Source organism: Meles meles, chromosome 21 (genome assembly GCF_922984935.1).
Source record: "Meles meles chromosome 21, mMelMel3.1 paternal haplotype, whole genome shotgun sequence".
NCBI classification, from domain to species: Eukaryota; Metazoa; Chordata; class Mammalia; order Carnivora; family Mustelidae; genus Meles; species Meles meles.
In genome coordinates this window covers 12,472,653-12,497,968 of record NC_060086.1, presented here as the reverse complement: position 1 = coordinate 12,497,968, position 25,316 = coordinate 12,472,653, and the positions used below count along the sequence as shown (strand labels likewise).

The 25,316-nt window shown below is 58.6% G+C and overlaps 1 protein-coding gene across 2 annotated transcripts; it reads right to left on the bottom strand.

Annotated features, from left to right (window-relative positions):
• Positions 1-381: 381 nt before the first annotated feature.
• On the bottom strand, positions 382-21,616 carry ZNF316 (zinc finger protein 316). Of its 2 annotated transcripts, XR_006816690.1 has the most exons (7): positions 21,472-21,616; positions 17,421-17,797; positions 17,091-17,215; positions 16,167-16,293; positions 15,551-15,664; positions 5,645-8,339; positions 382-3,978 (listed from the first exon to the last, which is right to left on the bottom strand). XR_006816690.1 is itself a non-coding variant. In XM_045993473.1 (6 exons), the coding sequence occupies exons 2-6, from the start codon at positions 17,767-17,769 to the stop codon at positions 6,007-6,009; spliced, it is 3,048 nt and encodes a 1,015-aa protein (XP_045849429.1). In that variant the 5' UTR covers positions 17,770-17,797; positions 21,472-21,616; the 3' UTR covers positions 382-6,006. The 2 variants fall into 2 exon arrangements, 1 of the variants encoding a protein (XP_045849429.1); XM_045993473.1 differs by having other exon boundaries at positions 382-8,339.
• Positions 21,617-25,316: the final 3,700 nt, after the last annotated feature.

Below are 25,316 nucleotides of genomic sequence, written 5' to 3'. Positions count from 1 at the left end.
GCTTCTACCTGGGACTTTGAATTTCCGGGGAACGATGCAAATACGGAGCGTTTATTGGGAAATTGTTTCTGATAGCAACGGCAGACGTTGGTCATCCTAACTGGAAAGTTCCTGGGGCAGGACCTTGGTTGTGTCTCCCATGCCCAGCCCACCTTGATCATGCTCTTGGGGAACGCAGGTTCTTGTTGCTTTTCTGTTCAGCCATTCTCAGCATGTAGCTCCCATCCTTGAAGTGACTTCTTTGTCTCATGATGGCCGATGACCTCTACCCATCACATCTGCATTCCGGGTACAAGAAAAGAAAGATAAAAGGGCAAAAAGGTATAACCCCCCACCCCCCCACAACCAGAACTTTTAAAGAACTTCCCTGGAAGCCCCACGTAATTTCTTTCCCTTGCATTTAATCGGCCGTTTCTATCTACAGAGATTCCTATGTACAGGTATATACACATCACTGGGGCACATTGGCAACCCGAGCAGGACAGAGATTTTCTAAGAGCAAAAGAAGGGGAGAATGGATACATAGTAGACAACCAGGGAAGATAAAGGGAACAAAGTTATTAAGGGGAAGTAATAAAAGTAGTATCAATCTGGGCAAGATAGCACATCAAGTTTGCTTCCAACCTGCTCCTTGTTCTGGTCACATAGCAATGAAAGATAAAATTTGTCCATATATAACCAGGATTGAATAGCGAAGTAAACATCTCTCTGGATCGAAAATGAGCAGAAGCAACGTGAGTGGTGAGAGAAAAGGCCTCGTGGGCTCTAGATTTGGAAGTGAGCAGGAAGTACTTGGGGCTCAGCTTTTGGGGGGGGGCACTGTAAATCTTCTGGTGAGAAAAGGACCCAAGGCAAGTTCACCGGGTGAAACAGAGCTGGGAACAAGGGCTGCCCGCCTGCTGCTGGGGACTGTGGGTTACAGGGAGCTGAGGACCTAGGGAGGTGGGCGAAGGGGACTGAGAGTCGGCTTCCTGACCAGGAGTCCAGCCCAGCCGCATGTCGCCTCCTTCCCTGGGTCTCAGCGCGCCCGGTATCCTCATGGAAGAGCCATCTCAGAGCACTGTTAGTACATGTCTCCGTTACCATGGAGGTAAGCCGCAACTGCTGGACTTCTGGACGGGGGAGAGAGAGAATGAAACCCAACCACGACCCAAGGAACCAAATACAAACCCTCCTACTCAAAATGAGCCTGTCTCCAAAGTAAGCATCCAAAAGACGGAGAGATTGAATGCCAAGAAGAGCAGTCAACAAAATTTACCAAAGCGTGATACAAATTAAGTTTACGGAGCAACATGGCAAGAACCTAAATAAGTGTGTTCAGGCTGGTCAGATATAATTGGAGACATAACTTCTAAATTAAAAAAAAAATACAAAGTAAAAAACTGCATAGAGCCTCACAGTGGCTTCTGTGGCTGCTGGTTGGGCATCCGCATTCAGTCTTTGTCTCAAGGTGGAACCAGGATCCTGGTTCCTCCCTGACCCGGTTCTTGTCTGAAGAGCGTTTACTTCATGGCCCTGAGATGTGCCACGCTGGCTTTCCCAGCCGAGGTCCCTTTTGACCTTCAGGCCCGCCTTTCACCATAGCTCTGTACTTCCATGCATGACCTCTCAGGGATATTTTTGACTCCACTGGTTTCCCCTGTTCCACAGAGACCTAATTCCTGACGCTCCCCATCCTCACGCTGCAACAGGACTGCTGTGTAGCTGTTGTCCCAGCTAGCTCTTCCTCCCGGACTGGCTCCACTCTTCCCTACACCCCAAGTCTTCCTCTTTCTTGGTCGATTCTTTCCTTGTGTGACATGCCTCCTATGAATGGTTAAAGGATGGTAAATTTTCTGAAATTCTCACAGATCTAAAAATATCACTTGTCTTCACAACGAGAATAGCTTGGCTGGAGATAGAATTCTAGCTGGAAAATTTATTTTTTCCTCAGGGGGATAAAAATCAACCTGATAGCATTGAGCGCCCCAGCACCAATAGTCCTTGAATATCATTTCCCACTAAAGGAATCCCAGATGCTTGCAGAGTTGGCCATTGCAGGTTTGGGGTGGGAAATTTTCAAGGTAAACCTGAGATGTCTTGTCTTCCAGAAAATATGGAAGCTATGAACTTGAACTGGGTAAGCGTATATTATAGCCAGAACCCCAGAAATACCTTAGCCAAGGCTATGGGTTGTTTGTTTGTTTGTTTGTTTGTTTTTAATAACCTGTTTACACGTTTGAAAGAAATAGAACAATGCAAGCCATTCACCTCTGTAAAATTTAGAACAAAGATGAAAACGATTGTTGATGCCCTCTGTTGGCGAGGGGGAGGACCATCCCCACTTTCTTAACTGCGCTGGGAGAACACACTGCTGGACTGGAGTTAGCCTTTCCCAGGGACAATTTAGCTGTACTCCGAATTTTAGAAACACATGCCTTTGGCCCAGCAACATCACCTCTAGGACTTTTCCTACACAGATAACTAAAAATCTACATAACTGCACGGAAATATGTACAAGAACCTACATTGCAGCATTGTTTGTAATTGTCAGGATGTTGGGGGAGTAGTTACACCAATTACTGGTACATCCGCAAATGAAATGCTATTATGGAGCGGTTAAAATGAGTGAGGTAGTTCTGTCCACTAGGAAAGAATGTCCTAATATAGTGTTAAATGAAAAGAAAGAAAGAAAGTTAGTTGCAAGGGGACATGTAAAGTACGTCCCCAGTGGTGAGACGTTTCCATTGCATGGAAGAAATGTGCTCCCACAGCTCCTGCCCGGCTCTGGTACCCCATGGCGGGATGTGGTGACTCTATAGGACGTAAGTGTGCACGTAACACATTTGGTTGTACTGCTGGATTTTTACAACTAGCACGTATTTTATAATCAGGAAAAAAATTAAATAATGAACAAGGATCATAAAGCTTTATTTAATAAATATAACCCCAAAATTTCAAAATACTTTATTCCATCCGTAGCCAATTAGAGAAAGAAAAAAAAAAAAGAGTTAGAGGGAGGTGTGTGAAGAGATGAAGTGAAAGGGTCAGGAGCGAGGAAGGAGGCTGGGAAATGCAAGCAATAGAGAAACGGGAAAATAACAAAGGTAGGGGGAGGCCAGAGGGGTGCTTCGGAGCCTCGAAGCACCACCTTGCACAAGTCACATCTCCTGGGGGCTTCCACTCCTTGGCAATGTTTGAAGATGCCCCCCGAATGGCCCCAGATTCCCCCAAATTGACACGCGGGGGAAATCAATCAGGGACTCCAGAAATTTGGAAGTCCTCTCAAAGCCAGGAAGGCTGTCTACTTTTTTTTTTTTTCTATGACCATCAGGATTGGGTCGCCCCCTCCCCCCCCCAAATAAAAAGGAATTTGGCCGCACAACTATAAGCTCTATCAGGGAATCATTTACCTTTTCTGAGTAGACTTTAAGATCCTCAAGGCCATCAGTTTTTAACTAGGTCTTAACATCCATCTGCCACTCAAAGCCTTTTTTTTTTTTAACTGAAACATTGGGTTCTGCTCTGATGCCTCCAAATCACATCTGAAAGAAAATTTACTTCATAGTTCATATTTTCCAAATCCGTGGGCCAAGAATGGGAGGTCAGATCTGGTTGTGGGGACCTCATGTGGTGAGAAGAATGGAGTCAAGAAATCAGTACAAAGGAAGGAGATTGGGCGGTCACAGGAGGCGCCCTGTGCCCTGGCACAGAGCAGAGGAGCCCAGACAAGCCTACGAAACGTCTGTGACTCAGCATGTGTCTGGACCCCCCGGGAGGGGGACCTGGCCCCTCTCCTCTGACCTCAGAAAGGCTGGAGGAAACAACCCTAAGCACAGGAAGGTCCCAAGATAAGTGTGTTACGAAGAGTTTGTGGCAGTGTGGGGGGGGTCCGCTGGGGACTCCCGGAAAGACTTGGTAGACACAGGCAGCAGGAGCCAAAGCTCATCTTGGGCTGACTCCTCATGGGTCATTTCTAGTCTCTGAAAGGAGAAACTCCTAAAAAAAAAAAAAAGAGTTTTTTGTGTTTCGTTTTGTTTGCAGAAAAAAAGGCCCAGGACCTTGCAGAGCCTCCCTGAGGGCACTAAGGAGCAGCACAGCATGGAATCCAGTCAGAAAGCTCATTTCTCCAGTCTTTATTAAAGCTAGGTCCTCCTGCTGTTGGCTCCTGGCCAGGGCAGAAGCAGCTGGGGCCCAGGGCAGCACCAAAGGTACGAACTCTGAGGGGTGTGCAAGGCGGGGATGAGCACAGAGCCACACCCCAGCCATGTGGGGCTACGCTGCCTTGAACTTGGCCCCTGAGTTTCCTGTCCCACAGGGAGAGGAAAGAAAGTGAGGACAGGGAAGGCACCACCCAGCACTGCTGATGCCTCCAGGGACCCCTGCCCTCCTCAGCACCCCACCCCACCCCACCACCGCACCCAGCCAGGCGAATTTTTACCGCCACCATCCACGCCCCCTTCCCACCCGCCGACTACTGCGCCTCCTACCCCGCCCCCAGCCCCAGCAGCCTGGCTGCTGGCTCTCCCAAGGCCACGTCTACACTAAAACAGAAGGAACTAGGTCTAAAAGGGAATGCGGTTGCTTCAAAATCTGTTTTCTGGCCCCACTCACTGGCCCACAAGGCATTCAGGGAGGGAAGGATCTCATGTGAGCCATATTTCAGCTGCCTGCCCAGTGGCTCCCAATGGCCCAACCCAGAGGGTGGGGTGCCCGCCAGGTGCAGGATTTGCATAGCTGGGTGCCTGGCCTGTCATTGAGCCACAGGCTCAAGTCCACACCCCCGCAGGTGGACTTCCGCTGTACAGACGGCCCACCCTGTGACATGGGATTCTAAACAGAAACACTATTTGCTTCTAGTACAGAATAACGACAGAAGCGGCGTTAAAGGGACCCACAGGCGTCATAGGGCCCTAGCCCCGTAGGGATGTGAGAATTGATCCTGCTGCCGACCTGTCACTTTACAATTGGTCATGAAACCTAAATAAGCACTGGGCTTAGAGGGCAGGGGCCCATGTGTCCAACTGCTCCAGGGGAGGTGGCGGCCCAGGAAGTTGAAGGCTGGGGCCATGGCCATAGCAGCCAGCAAGGGGCCCCCAAGGATCTCTGAGTGTGTCGCGTCCAGCTGCCAGAGGTGAGAGTACCGAAGGACTCAAAGGGGGAGGTGGAGACCAAAACCCAGCCGGGCAGAATTAGTGCCTGGCTGATCTCGGTGCTCAAGTGGGGTGAGAGTAAGTGACCCTCCCCCCAGAATAAGGCTTCAAACTCGCTCAGGACCCTGGAACACCTGCAACCCATCCGCCTGGGGCCACAAATTTGGTTTCTGGGTTTTTCTCCTCCTCCCAGATTCTTCAGGCCATACAAGAGATGGAAACAAATATCCACAGTAGACAGAATAAAAGCTTTCCCAGTCGCATCTCTGTCCCCTGCTCCGTAGGGAGGAACATCGTCCTCCGGAAACCCATAAGGCTTCCCCTAGCCCCGCGCAGTCCTTAAAACTTCCCGGACACATTCAAACGACCAGAAGGTCCCTGAAGTCCCTCACTGAGGAATGGGAAGACGTCGTCAACCAAACCCACCGGAGGAGCCAGATGCTCTGCCCTCGACCACCCCACCCTCCCCTCGACGCAAGGGCTCCCCCTCCCTCGCTGTACAACCCACTTACAGATTCATCGGCCGCCGGTCCCCCAGGCCACCCAAATCGGAATCCGAGTGAAATAAATAACCTCGCCTGCCATCCCTACCGCGTGGGATGCAGCAGTCTCGGTGGGGGTGGCCGCCCCTGCCCTCGCCTCCTCCGCGCGTGGCTCTCCTCTCCCCACGCGCCCCCTGCACGGCCGGACGAGCTCAGCGGCCCGGTTTCCCGGAGCCGGGCAGGAAGGGCGCCCGAGGTTGGGGCGGGGGATGCGGTGCACGGGGGGCTGAGGGGAAGGCACCGCACCAGGACTGGGACCCTCAGCACCCCGAGGCCAGAGGAGCAAGGGGGCCTGCGGCCCGGCGGGCTGCGCCTCCGTCGGCCTCAGGCCATCACAGGATGCTCTCCTCGTAGGCGCCCGAGGGCCCCGCGAAGGGGGCCGTGGGCTCAGAGCCGAAGCTCGTTCCGCCCGCGAACTCCAGCAGGGTGCTGCCGCGCTCCCCCGACCCGCTGCCCGCGCCGGGCGGCCCCTTGGCGGGGGCCTCGGCCTTGGTCGCGGGGGCCGCCGGCGCGGAGCCGGGAGCGCCAGCCGCGCCGCGGTGCGTCTTCATGTGGGTGAGCAGGTGCGAGCTCTGCGAGAAGCGGCGGCCGCAGTTGGCGCAGGCGTAGGGCCGCTCGCCCGTGTGCGTGCGCTGGTGCGTGACGAGCACCGAGCGCTGCGAGAAGCGCTTGCCACACTCGGGGCACGGGAAGGGCCGCTCGCCGGTGTGGCCCCGCCGGTGCTTGGCCAGGTTGGAGCGCTGCGCGAAGCCGCGGCCGCAGTCCGAGCAGCGGAAGGGCTTCTCGCCCGTGTGCGTGCGCCGGTGCCGCTTGAAGTCCGAGCTGTGGCCGAAGCCCTTGCCGCAGTCGGGGCAGCGGTGCGGCTTCTCCTCGGCGTGCGCCCACTGGTGCCGCGTCAGCGCCGCGCTCTGGCCGAAGCGCCGGCCACACTCCCCGCACGCGTAGGGCCGCTCGCCGGTGTGCGCGCGCCCGTGCGCCGTCAGGTGCGCGCGCCTGCTGAAGCCCGCGCCGCACACGCCACACACGAAGGGCTTCTCGCCGGTGTGGCCCCGCACGTGCGCCGCCAGGTGCGAGCCGCGGGCGAAGCGCGCGCCGCACTCGGGGCACGGGAAGGGCCGCTCGCCCGTGTGCGTGCGGCGGTGTCGTGCCAGGTGCGAGCCGTACACGAAGCTCTTGCCGCAGTCCGCGCAGCGGTGCGGCCGCTCGCCCGCGTGGTAGCGCTGGTGCTTGGCCAGCGCGGCGCGGCGCCCGAACGTCTTGCCGCAGTCCGAGCAGATCCACGGGCTCTCCTCCTCTGCCAGCGCGGCGGGCGCCGGCTCGCCTAGCAGTCCCCCGACGGCCGGCGCGAAGGCGCGCAGCCCGCCTCCGCCCCCGGCCCCCGGCCCGCCGCCGCCGAAAGGGTCGCAGGCTAGCCCCGCGCCCTCCACCAGGGCGAGCCGGCCCCCCAGGGGGACCGGCAGGGGACGCCCGTCGGCCGGCAGCCGCTCCCCGAAGTCCGGGAGGCCCAGGATCGGGAAGCCGTCCGGGTGCAGCCAGGACTTGGGGTGCACGGGAAAGTGGAAGCCGAGTGGGTGCGAGGAAGGGCCTTCGCCCTCCCCCAGGCCGTTGCCCAGCTCGAGGAACCGCCTGTCCGGCTCGGGGTCCTCCTTGCTCCCGGCAGTGGGCCCCACCGCCGCCGCCGCCGCCGCCTCCTCTCTAGCCTCGACCTCGGCCTCTCCGTCCGCCTCGCCGGCCTCGGTCTCCTCGGGCCCCTCCGGCCCGGCCTCGGCCTCGGCCTCTTCGGGCCCTGGCGCGGGCAACATGTCGCAGGGCTCCCGCCGAGGGCCGTCTCCGCCGGGCTCCGCGCAACCGCCGCCGCGTCGGTGGCGCTGGAAGTCGGCTCGCAGGCGGAAGGCCTGGCCGCAGTCGGGGCAGCAGTGCGGCCGGTCGGCCGTGTGCACCGCCTGGTGCCGCGCGAGCGCCGAGCTCTGGCTGAAGCTGCGGCCGCAGTGCGGGCACGGGTAGGGCCGCTCGCCTGTGTGCGTGCGCTGGTGTGTGACCAGGTAGGAGCGGCGCCCGAAGCCCGCACCGCAGAAGGCGCAGCGGTAGGGCCGCTCGCCCGTGTGGATGCGCCGGTGAGTGACCAGGTGCGACTTGTAGACGAAGCGCTTGCCACAGTCCGGGCACGGGAAGGGCTTCTCTCCCGTGTGCGTGCGCTGGTGGATGGCCAGGTGTGAGCGGTACACGAAGCCCTTACCGCACTCGTCGCAGCCGAAGGGCTTGACGGCCGCGTGGTAGCGCTGGTGCTTGGCCAGCCGGGACCGGTGCGGGAACACTTTGCCACACACGTCGCACGTGGTCTCGGGCCGCCCAGCCGGGGCAGCCACAGTGGCAGGAAATGCCCAGGGCGCCAGCAGGTTCGCACCAGGCTCCCGGCCCGGCAAGAAGGGCTTCGCCTCCGACCCCTCCGCTAGGACCCCGAGGCCCCCGGGGTCGGGACCCCATCCCTCCGGAGTCTGCGCTGAATCTGAGTCATCCGGGCCCCACGTCCCAGGAACGTCCCCCACGCCGTAGGCCGCTGACCAGAGCCCGGGAGGCTCGTTCTCTTCCTCGGCCACCTCCGCCAAGAAGTCTTCATCCTCCTCCTCCTCGTGGTCGTCCAGGTCGTCAGTCCAGAACCAGGCCCCTGAAGGCAACAAAGGAAGGCCGGAAGAGAGAAGTGAGAGGAGGCCAAGGCAGCCCCTTGCAGGTTCCTCCCTAGAGAAATCACGCTTGGGCGGGACCCCAAGCTCCCCTAGCCTCCATCCCCAGTTTCTGGACAGGATGCCTCTCTGGTCCACAAGGACCGGTTCCAGCATCCCTGGGGCAGTAGAACCACTGCCTCCCTCAGTTAGGAGGAAGGCTGCAGACAGAAATGTGCGGGTGGGTGTCCCTCTTAGGGGAGGCCGAGATTACTGCTTGGACTATCCTCAAATGGCACCAACTCACTAATCCTTCTGGCAGATCTCCAGGGCTTGCCACCCTGCTGAGGAGCAGGAACATGCTACAAAATTGGTCACCTAAGCCCACAACAGCGGCCCTGTACCCAGGAAAAGAGAGACCCCTGAGCTGTTTTCCCCCAAAACCCCTTGTCTTCCAGAGCACTCCACCCCCACCCTGCTCGGTCCAAGCCCAGCAAGTCTCCAGGGCCAGCACAGCTGAGAACCAGCCTTTGTAAGCCCTCGGCTTTGCTCGGCATCCCTTCCCCTCGGAGTCCTTCTCCACCAGCCTCAGGCTGGCCAGCAGACGTGGGTCTCCTTCCCACTCTCAGAGCAGGCTGCCAGACCTGGCTGCCTGACCAGGCTGCCTTGAGCCCAGGACACCCAGAGGGGCCGTTGGGCCCTAGCTCCCTGCACTCATCCACAGCCCAAGCTTCCCTGTAAGCCACCCCAAAGCCTGGCTCTTTCCGAGTGCCTGTGGATTCGGGAAACAGTCTCAAGCTGGTTAAGACTGGGTGAACTGCAAGCACCTTCCTATCCCAGAAGGCCAAGGACACTGCCCCCCCCCCCCCACCAAGGTCTTAATAGTTCTCCACCTCCTCCACCAAACTGACCTCTCCCTTCACGGCAGAGTGTGGACACTGCGCGGCCTGGAGGGTTTTCTGGTTTGGAAAATGGGGTGTTGATGTGGCTGCCATCATACTCAGGAGGGAACTACTGTTTATGGGATAGGCACGAAGTCTCACAAGGGAGAGAAGGGAGAACACTGACCCACGGTGGACCCAGGTGTCCCAAAGCACCTGGGTGCCTACTTTCTCACGCACACTCTGCCCCGTGTATGTCCACAGTGGTCGCACACGGTGCTGCCGACCGCTCCAGAATACTAGCATCTGGAAGGTTTAAGCTCTGAGGGTGCAAATCCCCTCTCCCACCCCACCTGGGTCCACCACCAAAACTGTGGCCGGTGTCAGGCATCACCTGGCTAGATGAGCCTGAAGCACTGAGTCCCGCCCCCGAGGGCAGGTCGGGGCCCAGGAGGGCTGCCCAGCCTGGCTCGGCCCTCGTCCTGTATTCTGTATGGCACTGTACATGTACGGTGACATGGTCACATGAGAAAACAGCACAGCGTGGGGGGAAATAAAGGCAGACACACAACTGTTCGGGCATGATTGCGGCTGTGAAAAAAAAACACGCATCATTTAAAGGCATACAGAAATGGGTTATTTTATTTTTTTGTAATTGCATATTCAAGTTTTCTACAGTTAGTAATATTATACTGTTATAGTAAAAATAAGCTTTAAAATAAGACACAAAGTTTGCTGAACTACACTCAGTTTATCACCCAGGGCCATGAGTGGGTGACATGAAGTGGCTGGTCCCTGGCACAAGCACAGAAATGGCCCAGCTCCTCCCTGGGAAGGTTGGAGCACCCGTGAGACAAGAGGGACTGGTGCAGGGACAGGCAGGTCAGCAAATATTCAGATCAGCTGGGAATTCTTCCCATGAGTCTCAAAAGGAATTTTAGCACAAGAATTTGTTAGTTTGAATTAGAGACTCGCCAAGGCAGAGGGAATTCAAGCTGAGGAACAAGTTCACTGTCTTAGTGGGGTTAGTGTGCACCGCAGGACCTAGCCCAGGGTCATCCCTGCTGGAGACAAAGTAGACACGCAGGCCAAATGAGGGCCTGCCATTAGGCCACCTCAGCCACTCAGAACTGGGAAGGGTGGGCGAGGTCCCAGTGACTCACACACAACACCTCTTCCTGGGGGTCTAGGAGCAGCAGAAAGCCCCCACACACACTGGGGAAGGTGAGCCCCTACCCAGCCCCCCCCCCAAGCCCCGGCAGAGGGGAGCGACACAGCCGGCACAGCCACTTGTCCAGGAGTGAGAAAACACTGAGCACACGGCAAGGTGGCGGGGAGCGCCAATGACACCAAATGCGGGGCAGTAAGGGCAGCTGTGTCCCTGGGCAGTCAGGGCTGGCTGCACCCCAAGATCGCCGGGAGGAGCAGGGCCACTGGAGGGGGAGGCAGACGAAGACCAGCCTGACCTGAGACCGGGTTCCATTCCCTTCTGTCACCAAAGTGGGTCAGGGTCTGGAGGTGGGGCCCTGGAGTGGGGGTGTCCAATGGAAGGGTCACTCCAGGTTCCCAGGGAGTTTGCTGGAATCCAAGTGAGCACTTACCAGGTCTGCTTGTGAGCCGAGAGCCAGGGCAGAGAATGTTTCTACAAGGTGGGTGAGGGGACACTTTGTAACAGTGGCCCATAGGGTCAAACACAGTTGCTCCTTTCAGAATGTACAGGGACAGGGTAGAGAAGAGGACCCTGGGAACTGGGAGCTGCTGTCTCATCTCCCTGAGACATTTGCTCCCAAGGACTATGACCCTGGGTGATGATTAGCTAGGCTGGAACCAGTGCTCTGAGGCCCGATGACAATCCCAGGGGCTGTCCAGTAGTCTTGTCAGGAGAGCCCCCAAGGCACCTCCAGTAAGTGCCCTACCAAGGCTCTAATCACAGGGCCTTGGAGAAGATGAAAGCCCCCGAGCCACGCCCCCAGTGCACCTCCATCCCCGAGCTGCTGGGAGGCCCACTGCGGGCCGCTCAGCATGACAGACACACGACACCCTGAGAACCGTGCCACCGTTTTCTATGACTCGCACTCCCAAGCCACCTCTGCCCCTGTCCGGGAACCCGGAGGCCTGCCCCCAGGCCCACGGTGAGTCAGCCTCTGCCGTCAACACCCGCGCCAACTCTGCCATCCAGACCCGGAGACTCGAGGGGCGTTTGCAGAGAGCCCCCCACCCCCAAGGGACAGTTACAAGGCGAGGATGTGGACAGGGGTGGCGTGCCCCAAGCTACAGGTGGGTTCCTGCCTCCAGGGCTGCTGGCCAGCTGCCCTTCCTTCCCACAGAGCAGGTGTCTGGTAACCAGACCTGTACTCAAGCGTGAGGGAGGCGGCAGTTCCCGACAGGGCCAGGTTTCTGTGCTGGGTTCTGTCCTCCGAGCACAGGGCCCGTCCCCCATCACTGGCTGGTGACCTCTCTGGCCTCAGTCTCCTCATCCATACCATGAGTATAATATCAGCTTCTGCCTACACCACGCCCAGGGGTCGGAGGCAAGAAGGAACCCAAATGCCTTCTCCTGGCTCAGACAAAGAAGGGGGATTCAGGAACACCCACAGCCCCCTCAGGGGTGTGCAAAGGCAGGGAAGGTCCACGCTAGGGACTAATATTCCCCTGAACCCAGTTCTCCCTTGGCAGACAGCCCAGCCCAGGTGCTCAGCCCAGGTGCCCCGCCCAGGTGCTCACAGGCTGTGTGAGGTAAAGACCACCTGCAGGCTGGGGCCGGGCCTGCACCTCCACCTCTCCAGAACCGCTGACGGTGCTCACCGACCCTGAGATTCCCCCACCTTGGTGTTTTACCTCTTACTGCTCTTAAATTTTCTGTCTCTCCTTTCCCAGGTCATCTTTAAGCAGGTGTAACCCTGCATGCCGTATTTCTCTTCTGTCCTTCGTTCTCACACAAGGGGGAGGAACAGCAGTCAAAGGAGGGAGGGGATCAGCCGCCAGCCCCGCTGGGTGCAAGGCCCGCACCAGGCACCGTGGAGACAGCACAGGGTAGACAATACCCAGTGCCAGCTCTTACAGAGGCGGCTGGCAGCAGCGGACAGGAAATGAGGAAGCAAACATCTAGGCAGGACCATTTCAGACAGTGCTGTTTGCTCTACATGCAGGGAACATCCTGGAATAATGCAGGAGGGCGTGCTCAAGTCTGTGTGCTCAGAAACACATGACTCGAGTGGGGTCCTAACAGTGGAGCCAGCCACACAAAAGGCACTCCTGGCAGGGGAAACAGCAGGCACAAAGGCCCTGAGGCAGGCTTGAAGAGAAAGGTTGTCTGTGGGGCCGAGCTTGAAGAGCTAAGGGTGGAGATGAGCCTGGAGGGGCAGCGGCCTCAAGGCCACAGCAAGGCCCAGATGCTGTGCCAAGTTCATGGGGAATCCCCTAGAGGGAAAGGCAGAGGCAGCTCGGGAACACCTGTGGCCACAGACCTGCCGGCCTCATGGAAGCCTGGGACAGGGTAGGGTGAGGAAGGCAGAGTGACAAGGACTAATCAGGCAGGCAACCAGGCCCACTGAGGTGCAAGGACGCTGCAAGAGGGGACTGAGGTAGGAGAAGTCCCGTCAGGTTCATGTTCACTCTGAAATGACCATCAGAGAAGTGGAGAGGTCAAGGGTACAGATGGACAAGCAGACAAGGTGAGGGCTGGAGAAGGAAGCTGAGGATGGGCAGCATTGACGTAAGCTCTGGCTGCGGTCTCCTGGAGAGAACAGAAGACAACACAGGACCATCCTGGTCTTGGGAACAAGCGAGGGCAGGTGCAGAAGCAGCCGGGAAGGCAGCTGAGAAATCAGAGGCCAAGAGGGTCCACCTCAGAGAGCAGAAAGCCAACCCAGCGAGGACACAGAGCCGGACCACTGGCCCCAGGTGGTGGTGGCAGCGTCCTCAGGAGGTGTGAGGTCAGCCGGCAGGCACGCTTTTCTCCAGCCACGACCCTGCTGTAGTGCAGCTGTGGCCAGGAAGTGGGGTCCCGCCACCGGCAGGGACCTGGCGGGCGACTACACGGGGCTATCGCAAACAGGGGTGAGGTGCTGCTCTCCAAGTCAGGCGAGGGAAAAGGCACAGGAAAGGGGGTGGGGCGAGGACAGAGAGCACAGTGCGCAGGGCTCATGGCCGAGCGGTGGAGGGGCCGAGCACAGAGCTGGAAGGGCAGAGCAGGGGACTTCAGGTCAGTATGGCAGACGGGATGGGGCATCTGAGGGGGAGAATCTGGCCAGAGTCCAAACCTTTTGGCCCAATTCTCCAAAAAGCACAAGAAGAGTACACTTGTCTTTTGCCAGACTACAGTCTAGAGATCCAGGAACTCTGTCGGGCCCAGGACAGCTGGATCTGTCCCGTCCAGACCCAGCAATTCTCAATTCTCAACAGACTCGGCCACACGGAAATGAGTACGGGGAGAAAACCTTTGGCAAACAGACTACAGTCATAGTTAGAAAGGCCTTAGATGGAGTGCCTGGGGGCTCCGTCAGTTAAGTGGTCTGCCCTTGATTTCAGTTGAGGTCACGGTCTCGGAGTCCTGAGATCAAGCCCTGCATTGGGCAGGGGAGTTGGCTTGAGGATTCTTTCTCTCTCTCTCTTCCCCTCTCCCTGTGCCCCCACCCTGCTCTTGCATGCACACTCTGTCTCTCTCAAATAAGCAAATTAACAAATAAATAGATATTAAAAGGAAGAAAAGCCTTAGATGGGTTTGCCCTACCTGAGCTGACCCCAGCATACAGGGATGTATCTAAAACTATGCCCAGGTCCTGCACCGACCTCGGGCTCGCCGGGTGGCAGGGGCGGGGATAGGGGGAGCACTCGAGGCCATGTGGCCCTACTATAGCAACAAGCCACAGGGGAAGACAGGGAGGCACTGGCCCAGCTAGCCAGCCTCCTCAGGGTGCTGCCGAACCCCACCCCGGTGCACAGGTCACACTGTGGGGACCGCCCACACCGGAACCTGCAAATGCCTATACTCCACGACCCTCCGAGAAGCATGGAGAATGGGGGCACATCTACTAACATGATGAGAGACTGGCAAAGACAGGCCTGTGGCCCCTTTACCTGCACGTGGCTTTTCTGAGCTCTGCCCATAAACAGGGCCCACCTCCCACTGAGACCCCCTGAGAAACATCACCCCTGTCCCAGACTCGTCCCGGAAGCAGCTGCCATGGTCTCGCCAGCCAGAGCCCACCCAAGTCCGAAGCCCAGGAACGATTCCGAGAGAGGAATCCCAGCACATGGAGAGCCGGGACGGGAAGGCTGTCCAGCAACCCCATGGCAAGCGAGCCCTGGGGCTGAGCCCAGCTTTCAAAGTCAACGTCCTCAGCTACGAGGTCAGCTGGCTGCCTGTGCCCTGCTACCGCACGGGCTTGTCGCCAGGATACAGAGTAAACGGGAAAACACTTCGAAGAGTTCGCTTGTAGGCACAGTTAACATGGTCTGTGTTTCTCTATATTTTTATTTTAAAACACGTCCATGAGCTACTCTGAGTCTATCCAGGTCCGTGATTGGCAGGAGCCATCTAGTAGGGGATGTCACTTGAGCGCCCAGGCAGACACACCCTCCACGATCTCTCACACACTGAGCCCGACTCACAGTCCTCGTGAGGCACTGCCACAGAAGCCAGAGTCCCACATCCTCTGCTTGGAAATGATGGATTTCGGTCAAACACTTCATTCTCCATGTGAGCAAAGTGGGACTCAGAGGCTTAGAGAAACACCCAGAGCCACATCGGTGGTCCCCAGGGAAATTCGCCACCCTTGAACACACCCTGAACGCTTCCCTCCAAAACCTCCTTTCTGGAAGGGCAAAGCTGCGCACCCAGGCCGAGGCCTGCCCCCCAGACCCTCTGCTCAGAGACAGCCCAGTGGGTGGAGAAGCCACAGGACCGGTTCAAGTGTGGGAACCAGAAAGGCAGGTTCTAGCACTCTCAGCCAGAGTCTGCCCAGCTCCTGCACTTACTTTCTCTGAGCCAAACACTCAACAAATGGCCCTCACTTACAAAACACAAAAAAAAATCAGAGGCTCCAAGGCAGGGACAGGGACATTTTCCAAGGCTCCTAAGAGAAACCTGTAGGTTCTAAGGATTCGCCAACCTTGGACTTCCATGGGCTAGAATGGGCCCATGGGCCGATTTCCATGGGCCACAAAGGCAGAGGTTAGCCCAGGGCGGCCTCCCTGTCTCCACGTGGCCCACTCCACATCCCGGACCATCAGCACCAAGGCCACGGCACAGGGGTAAGATCAAGGCCAAAGTCTGGCAAAGCTCCGAGGAGCTGTGTCAGCAGAAACCCCACGAGATTCCATCTCCCACTCACCTGTGTAGACGCCAGTGACAATGTCTCCTTCCTCAGGACGGGGGCTATCTGGGACCCAGGGCTCCTCCCCTTGCTCCAGCCGGAAGATCAGATCCGGCTTGGGGATTGGGTATCCTGGCCAGGAGAAAAACAGCTGGCGGTTGCAGGCTGCGCTGGGCAGGGCCCCCCCTCACCCCACACAGTGCCATCCCCGCCATGCCAACCGGCTGCTCACTCTCCCTTCCCTCTTCTCCATCCTTCCTGGACCAGCCCTCCCGGCTCCCAGCCTCCACCCTGGGAAATCCCACATTCACAAGTCTAGACTTTTGCCCTGGTACCCGCAGCTGCCCTGCTGAGCCCTCCACACACTTTCATCCCCTCCAGCACCTGATTCCTCACCCCTGGAGGCCTCTGGGGAGCAGACGGCACAGAGACCGGAGCTGGAAGGACGGCTCCCACAACACATCCACCGGCTCACGGCACTGCCGGCCCACAGTGGAGACCCCGGGCCCTAGGACTCCCCCAAAAAGCGGGCTGGCTCCAGGACCCCCTTCTCCTAGACCCTGGGGCTTCAGAAGCCACTCTCTCAAATGGATAGGCTGTTGGCATCCATCATACCGAAAGCCTCCCTGCTTACCCAAGGACACCAGGATCCCATAGTTTTCCTGCATGACGTCCTTGTAAAGGTCCCGCTGGTCTGCGTCCAGCCTTTCCCATTCCTCCAGGGAGAAGTACACAGCCACATCTTCAAAGGTCACCAGCCCCTGGAAAACAGAGCCCTGGCTACTGCCCTAAGCTGCCCGCGGTGACAGGGAGTGGGGAGCCCAGAGAAGGCAAGCAACAGGGAGTCTCTTCAAGAAGAGGTGACCGTGGTCCTGCAACACGGAGCTCGTGAGGACACAGCCCGACATCCCGTCACTGATGGGTGACCAAGCCTGGCGGCAGGCCTGAAAGCAAGGACCCCATTTCCACTCAGAGATTAGGAACCCAGGCTCCGAGCAGAGAATGCTCAGCGTGTGGGGGGCAGAGCCGCGACTCACACTAAGGTCAGAAAACAAGAAAGCTCAAGTCCATGGCTGTGCAGGGAGGCTGTGTCCTCCCCGACTTACTGTCCAGCTGAAGCCAGTGGTCACATCAACAATGTGAGGGCCCATGCCTGGGTGCACAAGCGGGATCAACTCAACCGACTGTGGGCCCTGGCGTCCAGTCTGACTAGGCTCGGTGGGAATCCCAAGACTGGACGGGTGACAGGCCCTCCAGGTAAGGGGTCATAGCGCAGCCAAGGGAGGGGCAGTCAACATTCTCAGGACATTATGGCCTGGGAAGAGTCGGACCTCAGGAAAGTGGAACCATCATGTCCCATGGGCTTGGGGCTAGAGACCCCCAGTCGGTTCTTGCTACCCCATCCCTGCTCACAGCCTGAATCCACCGAGGACCGTAGAACCTCTGCTTTGCCCACAGGGGTCTCCAGAACACCAGGCGCCAAGCTTCCCCCCTGCCCTGCCCCGTCACCCCAAGCAAACCCCGCCTTGTTAACTGAGCTCCAGAGGCAGCAGCTCACCTGAGATCCAGCTGTCAAGGAATCGTCATCCTCTTCCTCCTCTTCCTCTTCTTCCTCTTCCTCCTCCTCCTCCTCCTCCACGTCCTCATCCCTAGGTGTGGCTGGAAGCCGGGTGGCCTGCCACGCTGAGGGGAGGATCTCTTAGGGGCCTGCCTCCGCCATCAAGCCTCGCTGCCACCATCCCCTTTGCCCGGACAGCAAGCAGGGTCAGGAGCTCCCGGCTCCTCCGTTTCAAAACCTGGGCAATGGTGCCCCAGCTCCACGGTGTCCCTGCCTGCCCCCCACTGCCCCTGCTGCCTCCGCCCCCAGGAGCCGCTTCCCTTTTCTTACCCTTTTCCTGAAGAACTGGGGACTTGGCATCACCGCCACGGCCAAGGCGCTCCTGGGTCCCCAAGGTCAGACTCTGCTCCTCGGCCACCACCTCCTCCACGTCCTCGTCCTCTTCCAGCTCCACCTCCACCTGGTCCACGTGCGCGGCCCGCCCCCCCTCTTCTTCCTCCACCACCTCCGTGTCCTCCCCTTCTTCCACCACGATCTCCTCCTCCTCCTCCTCCATCTCGACCTCTTCCCCCTTTTCTTCTTCCTCTTCTTCCTCCTGAGCAGGACCACATTCCAGCCCATCCTCCGCCTTCGCCAGCTGCGTGGTTGGTGCGTCTGGAGTTGAACGCAGCGCTGCCATCTTCCCCGGAGGAGAGCCTCAGCTCGGCCTGAAATAGACGGGCGGTGGTGACCAGCTGCCCCTTGCAGCGTCCCGCGGGAGGCGGGCTTCATCTCCCCCACCAGACAGTAATGCCGCCAAGGCTGAGGGACGACCGGGGCTCTTTCCACAAGCTCACATGGCACAACTGGGACATTCTGTACCCAGAAAAAGTAACCAGAGTCCCTCTCCATGACCCCATTATGCAGTCTCAGGTCTTCCTTGTCAGCAATTATGTGCTGGATACGAATCGTCGCGCTTTCTTGGAGTAAATCAGGGATTTAGCCCGGGTCTTTATCCTCAGGGCCATGAAAAGAGGGAGTCCAGGCAACACGGCCGAGAGTGGCCCACTTTGGCTGAAAGAGCTGAGTGCAGCCTGGGAGGAACGGCCCACCTGACAAGAGCTCGCCCAGCTCTCAGCACCCACGCTGTGCCAGCAGGGGTGAGGGAGGAGAGGCCTGGGCATGGGCAGGTGTGCAAGGAGACCAGCGGTCTTATTCACCACTGCTGGGAAGGCCAGCAGGTCAGGCTCCTCCTGCCAGAAGCGGCACACCAGAGGTGCTGAGTACGGGTTACCTTCTGTGTCTCCCTTGCCCCTCACCCCGTCCAGAGCATCTGGAGAAAGTTCAATGGATCGCGGAGATCTGGTTCATCGCTGGACCAGCAACGATGATCTAAAACACCCCGTGACATCTCTTCAAGTTTAAGGATCAGAAAATCCCAGGAAAGAACCACCAGTGCCCCAGTGGCTTACAAGGTCCTACTCGTGCTACCATCACAGCTGGCTCAGTCCAGGTGCTGGGCAGAGACATAGCCATGCGGCCGCATGGCCCAGAGCCAAAGACTGTGGACCTGATGGACAGGAGGCTACAGGCCCAGGGGCCAGTCTTCCCTCCCAGGTGAACGCCCTTTACCAGGAGGCCCAAGGCCAGAACAGGGTCACAGTTTTGACAAGTCCAAGGCTCCTTTTTGGGTGAACAGTTCCAAGCTGCTGCTTTAAATCCATACTTTGAAAAGCTAGGAGCTTGGAGCGCTCATGAAGGCCTCCCAGAGACAATCTCCAGGTCCAGGGGCTGAAATGCATGGGCACCCTCTGTCCCACCCCTCATGCTCCCCTCTAGCTGACCGAATTGCAAATTCACAATCACGGAACTCAGAGTCACAGGTGAAGAGCTATGCCTAGGTGGGGCTGCCCTAGCCTCTCCCCAGAAACCTATGGTTCTTGGCCTCCATAGCTCTTTGGCCACGTGAAGGCGCCGAGTGTAGAAACGCACGTGCCAAGCGCTACTCTAGCCACCTCCAGGAAGACGCAGCAGCCCTACCCAGCACTCAGGGCACTGAGAACGCTCAGCAAAGGTTTCCTAACCGCCACCCACCTCAGGATCCCGCGGAGGACTTTCCTCACCCAGGCCTCGGGCTACAAATCCAGGCTGAACCGAGACACCACACCAAGGCCAGCCCGGCTGTCTCCTGCCTGGCCACGATCCAGAGCAGACTCCCACAGCAGGTCTGCTGTATCCAAGGACCCAGTCGCAACAGAAGAAAACCCCAGGGCTTTGGAATAAAGTGGCCCGGTGCTTGGTCCCACCTCTGGACCTTTGCCCATCCTATTCCCTTTCCCTGGAACTTGCTTCCCCTCTTCTTCTCTGATCCTCCGTGGGGAGCCTCCTGGGCCCCCATTTCACCCAGTTCCCTGAACTCTGTCCTCACAGCACCTCATTTTTATATATTCAAGGAACTGTCTCCTTACCACCTGTCTCCCCAAACACACAGTCAATTGCAGGAAGACGGAAGTTCCCTTTGCTCATCCCTGAATCCCCCCACGACAGACACAGAGTTAACGCTCAAATATTTATTAAGGAAGTGAGTCTAATGTCTGTAATCAATGTGAAGAACGTGGGATCTTAAAAATTCAGGGGCGCCTGGCTGGCTCAGTCAGTAGAGCATGCGACTCTTGATCTCTGGGTGTGAGTTCAAGCCCGGCACTGGGTATAGAACTCACTAGAACAAAGCAAAACACCTCAGTATTCTGGCCCCACTGCCACATTCCAGAATAAATTGATCACTCTTCAGGATCCTTCCAAACAGAACCCACGCCAGAAGCACTGAGAGTCTCTGCCTTCAAAGAGGCTGGGCCCTGACGTCCCTGCTCCCAAAAAATAACATGTGCTGGTGACCAGAGACGGGAAGGGCTCAGCAGCTATGGGAGGTCAGCAGTTACCCTGCAGACGGAACTGTGACCTAGCACAGCCAGACACCTCACATACCTCAACCCGGAATCCAGAACAGAATCATTCTGGAAAACAGACTTCAGTCACTCAAGCACCAGAAGCTTTCTGCCTCCCCACGCGACTGGGTGCTGGGCATACTCCCCCAGACCCACACGCTTTCCTTTCCTCTCTTCCCAGCCTGTCAGCCCACTGACACTCACTCTGCCTACTTCCAGGCATCTGATTCTGGGTCAGAAGTCACAGAGGGTCAGGTAAGCAACCTCATCAACATAAACCCCCACATCATCCCGGACCTTTATTTTCCCGGGGCCCTCCATCCTAGGATACAGTACTGCAGGTGCTTACAGCTGAGGATGACGAGACGCCCTCCACGGAGGGAAGGGAGGACCACAAGAACAGAAAAAAAGTTTGAAAACTGTTAGAAACTCTCCACGAAAGTTCCAAATTCAAGGAACTTATGTAGAGAAGCAGGAGAAATGTGTGGGTGCCCATATATCTAGGCCCTGTCCCTCCCACACCCGTTATTCAAGGCATTTCAGGTTTTTGTCTCCTCCAAAAAGCCTGCCCTCCTTGACTACTACAATCCTCACTGTGACTCCATGGATCAGGCTGGCCTACCCTCCAGGATTTACTCCCAGTGCAGTTGGATGCGTGAGGCCATCCCAGCTCCCCCCAGGCCAGCCCCTCACCATGCTGGCCAGCTCCCCACACCTGCCAACACTTGTTGAGCCAAACTAAGTACCAAGGTCTCCCCACACAGGTGCAGCCAGGGGCCTGAACCTCCTGCACACCTCCCCTTCTTCCTACCCACCTAGTCCTCTACCGAAGGCCCGCCCCCTTCCCACTTATGTGGCCACATGGGGCAGCCCAGACCCTGCCCAACCCCAGGGATGGGTTCGCCTACGGGACTACCAGCAGTAGAAGACAGAACAGGACCCCACCGGAGCTTCCACTGGCAGAGACCGAAGACCCCGACGAGGCCCCCAAGATCACTGAGCAAGCTCATGGGGGCCCCCAGCCAAGCATTTCCATCTCTCCAGGGGGCAAGCTATCGGGCTCCGGTCTTCCCCAGAGGCGGTGGCGGTGACAGCCCCTTCTGGATGGGTGTGTCCCCGGGGGCGGCCACGGCCCAACCCCCGCCCCTCGGGCCTAGCCGGCGGCGGCACCTCCCGAGGACTCGCGCGTGTCCTCCCCAGCCCGCCTGCTCCGCACCGCCGGCCTCCGCCCGCCCCAGGGGGTCGGAGCCCGCCCCCTTCGCGCGGTTTGGGGCGGGGGTCCGCGGCCCGCCCCGGCCGTGGGCGCGGCCCCCGAATACCCGGCCAGCGCGCCGCTCCGGCCCCGCCAGGCCCAGGCCGGGCCCCGCCGGCCCCGCGGCCTCCCGCGCCGGCGTGGAGAGGCGGTCCGACCCGGCCCGCGCCCCGCGCCCGGCCGCCCGCACCTGCCGCCCACTCACCGCGCGCGCGCGCCGGGCCGGCCGAGCCGCCGCGAGCCGCCGCCGGACGCCGGGGCCGGGGCGGGCCTGCGCGCCCCGCGCTACACAAAGTGACGGCCCCGGAGCTGCGCGGCGGCGGCGCGTGGGCACCGGAAGTGCCGCCGCCGGGCCCCGCCCCGCCCGCGCCCACGGGGGGCCACTTCCGGTCACGCGGGGTCGAGCGCGGCTCCCGGAGGGGGCGTGCGTGGAGGGCTTGGAAACGCCTCTGGTGCGAGAGAGGGCGCTCCGGGTTCTAGATCCCGGCCCCACCCTTGGGGACCCTGGTGCCCCACTCCTGGGAACTCCAGGGTCCTCTGCCCCGACCCAAGACCTCCACTCCTCCCCTGGGAACCCCAGCGCCCCCTGCTCTGACCTGAGATCCCGACTTCAGCCTGGACACCCAGCCCCGCCTGCCCGGACCCGACACCCCGAAACTCCGACTCCTTCCCTGAGAGCCCCAGAGCTCCCTGCTCTGACCCGAAACCCTGACTCCTCCCCTGGACACCCCAGCGCCCCTCCCCCCCCTCTGAGACCTGGGTCCTCCTTTGAAGACCCCGGCGCCCCCCACCCGGAGACCGTGGCCCCAACCCCTGGACACCCCAACTCCGTCCTCCCCCTTGATTCTCCCCATGAGATCCCTTGGCTCTGAGCCTAGCCCCCTCCCAAGCCCAGTCGGAATTCCTAATTCAACCAACGTGCAGAGAGTGTGACCGAGTGCCAGACTGGAGACAGACCCACCCCCAGCTTTGGGTCGCTCTCCAGGTCCTGAGACCGTGGAGGTAGGCGATGACCTATGGAGAGGCCTCGTGGAGGCTCTGTCCATTCCGCGGGCCATGACACCGGACAGGGACGAGGGCGATCCCTTGCAGGTGATGAGCAAGTGCGACCGTAGCAGGAGGGTCGGGTGTCCACTGCTCACCGGCCCTGCTTGCTGGACCACCAGTGCCTGCGGGACCAACGCTGCTAAATGTGAGCGTTTTACCCAGAAGCGATGGCGATGAGGACTGAGAGGCAGTGGGCCGGGACAGCCAAATGAATGCAATAGGGTCTCCGACTGGAGCTTCACCTGGAGGGACCTGTATCAGGATGAGGTGGAGGGCCAGCCTCTGGGAAGGGAATGCCCCACAGGCACCGTTATTCTTAAGTTTTCCGTGGCATCGCCCGGCCTTGGACCTTCAGGACAGAGCAGCGACCTGGCTGGGCTCAGGCCAAGTTCAGACCTGCCTGAAATAACAGCTTCTCCCCTCCCCAAACCTCAGCCCCTGATCTTCTCGGGCCTCCACACAGGATTCAAACCTGTGTCCTGCAGAGGGATGCAGCAGCCACTGTCCCCCTGTTCCCCCCGCCAAGCTTCACCTTCTCTAGCCCAGAGCACCAGCAGCCCACCCGCCGGCTGAGAGTAACTCTTCACAGTGAATGTCTTTGGCTTCTGGTATTTTAAAAATGTTTTAAAATGGATAACACTTAAAAATTGAGGGTCTCGGTATGAGGAAGTGGAGATGCAACATGGGGGGTTAGGGGGATAGGAGAAGAGTAAATGAAACAAGATGGGATTGGGAGGGAGTCAAACCATAAGTGACTCTTAATCTCACAAAACAAACTGAGGGTTGCTGGGGGGAGGGGGGTTGGGAGAGGGGGGTGGGGTTATGGACATTGGGGAGGGTATGTACTATGGTGAGCGCTGTGAAGTGTGTAAACCTGGCGATTCACAGACCTGTACCCCTGGGGATAAAAATACATTATGTGTTTATAAAAAAATAAAAAATAAATTTAAAAAAAATTGAGGGTCTCCAGTCATGATCCCAGGGTCGTGGCCCCACATCGGGCTCTCTGCTCAGTGGGGAGCCTGCTTCCCCCCCCCCCCCCGCCTGCCTCTCTGCCTGCTTGTGATCTCTCTCTCTGTCAAATAAATAAATAAAATCTTTAAAAAAAATTGAGGGTCTCCCGTAAAAAGATGGAAAGAACCGGAAGTTCTGCCCACACGAAAGCCATGGTTTCCAGGGCACCTGTTAGGGGGCCCTGAGAGGCGACCAGCACCCCCTGAAGTTGAGGCTGGGGTTTGCTGCTCTCTGTGCCCACTTCCACATGGCACCTCCTCTCTGGTCCTTTGAACTCTAGACCCCCAGCTTAGACCCTTCCCCACCCTCCTTCCCCAGGTAGTCCCAACGAGAGGGTGTGAGTGAAAGAGAGCTAACGGGAGCAGGGGAGGCCAGGTAAAGGGGAACAACAGGGACAAAGGCCCCAGAAACTGGAACCGGGCCCTGAAATGAGGGGGGGTGGCAAGGAAGGACGTCGTCCTACCTGGGGAGAGCAGAAGTGCAGACAGTATCCTCCCCAGTGGGAGGTGCGACCCTGGCGAGGGGTGAGAATACCCCAGCCCTGTCCTCCCCACCTTTCCTGGCAGCCCATTGGCTGAATCCGCTTGTACTGTGGAGGGCAAGGGGCCCTGGGGCTGCGGTCACAGTCCAGCGCCCAAAGCCAGGTAGGAACATATGGTGTGGAGCGGGGGCTCAATAGAAGCAGCCCCTCATCCGGCAAGGATCCAGCATCTCCTCAGAACTCTTCCTGGCCTGTCCCCGCTGGATACCTAAACCAAGATCTGATTTCTTCCCCTCCCTTCTCCGAGGAGATTTTCAAAGGCACGGAGCACCCCCAGACTCTCGCCACTCAGCAGGCTCTGCCTCCATCCCGCTCTGTCCCCCAGAGGTTGAACAGGGAGACTGCCACCCCAGGCCTCTCTATGTTGTCCCCTCCGTGAGCCTCTACTCCCTCCCGCCCCGTGACAGGCAAAGTCCCCCAAAGCTTGTCCAGGACACCCACGTGGTGCGCTGCACAAAGGCCCCAGAGTCTGCCGCCCAGAAGCATGTCCAAGGTCAGAGTTAGGCTTGGGACACTCCCGTAAGATAACCTCCTCCCCTGCCCCACACCTGTGACTTCAGAAGCAAGGCGTGCTGGGGTAGACCGCCCGCTATTCTGTGGGAATCAAGCCGCTTGGTAGGAGCCTTCGTATCTTTGCTTATTTTATAGTTAAATCAATATAATTCCCACTCTTACGACCTCACCTGGCCCGGTTCCTTCCGGGTCAGCTCTCCACTGGGTCCCGATTGGGTGCTTCGGGTGTGGGACTTGCCATCCACATCCCACTAGCCAAGCCTCTGCAGATGACCCTCCCCTGGGCCCCAGGTCGTCTTTGTGCCTGCACCAAGCAGTGCTAGGCTGTCCCAAATGGCTGGGTCATGCCTGGACTCTCATGTCCCCGTTACCAGGCCTTGACGCTCCCAGCCACCGAAGCCCAGAGCTGCCAGGATTGGAGCTGGCTGCCCAATGCCTATAGGCACGGGACCTGAACACTGTCATAGGGCCGGGTTCCTGCCAGGTGGACCTCGCTTCCCGGGGGCCCTGGAGAGCCAGAGACCCAGGTTCCAGCCTTGACTCCCCACCTCCCTCTCCTTTACTCCATCATGCAGCAATGTTCCCACAAGCTCTGGGTAGCCCTGCTGCTTGGGTAACCTGAGTCTCACAGTCCCGGCCAAGCCCCAGCCATTGGCCTTCCTGCAGATTCTCGGGTCCTCAGTGGCACCCCCACTCCTTCCAGGGCCAGCAGCCTTTTCCTTTCCCTGCTTTTCCTTTTGATGGCCCGAGTTCCCTCGCACAGCTGCACCCCCGCTGAGTGCCAGGGGTTCTTGAAGAGCTCAGACCCTGCGTCTAGGTGGTGGGGAGGGCGAGGAGACAGAGCCTTCACTTGGGTCCCTGGCTCAGGGCTGCATACTGAGCCATGAAAGCCGACGGGAGGTGCCAGGGCAGACTGGGGAGAGAGATTAGCAGGA

Coding starts and splice junctions, on each gene's coding strand:
- ZNF316 (XM_045993473.1), bottom strand. CDS start 17,769: ATGGCAGCGCTGCGTTCAACTCCAGACGCACCAACCACGCAGCTGGCG. Junction 17,216..17,420: donor CCCAGTTCTTCAGGAAAAGG/GTAAGAAAAGGG, acceptor TCCTCCCCTCAG/CGTGGCAGGCCACCCGGCTT. Junction 15,665..16,166: donor TGGGATCCTGGTGTCCTTGG/GTAAGCAGGGAG, acceptor TCTCCTGGCCAG/GATACCCAATCCCCAAGCCG.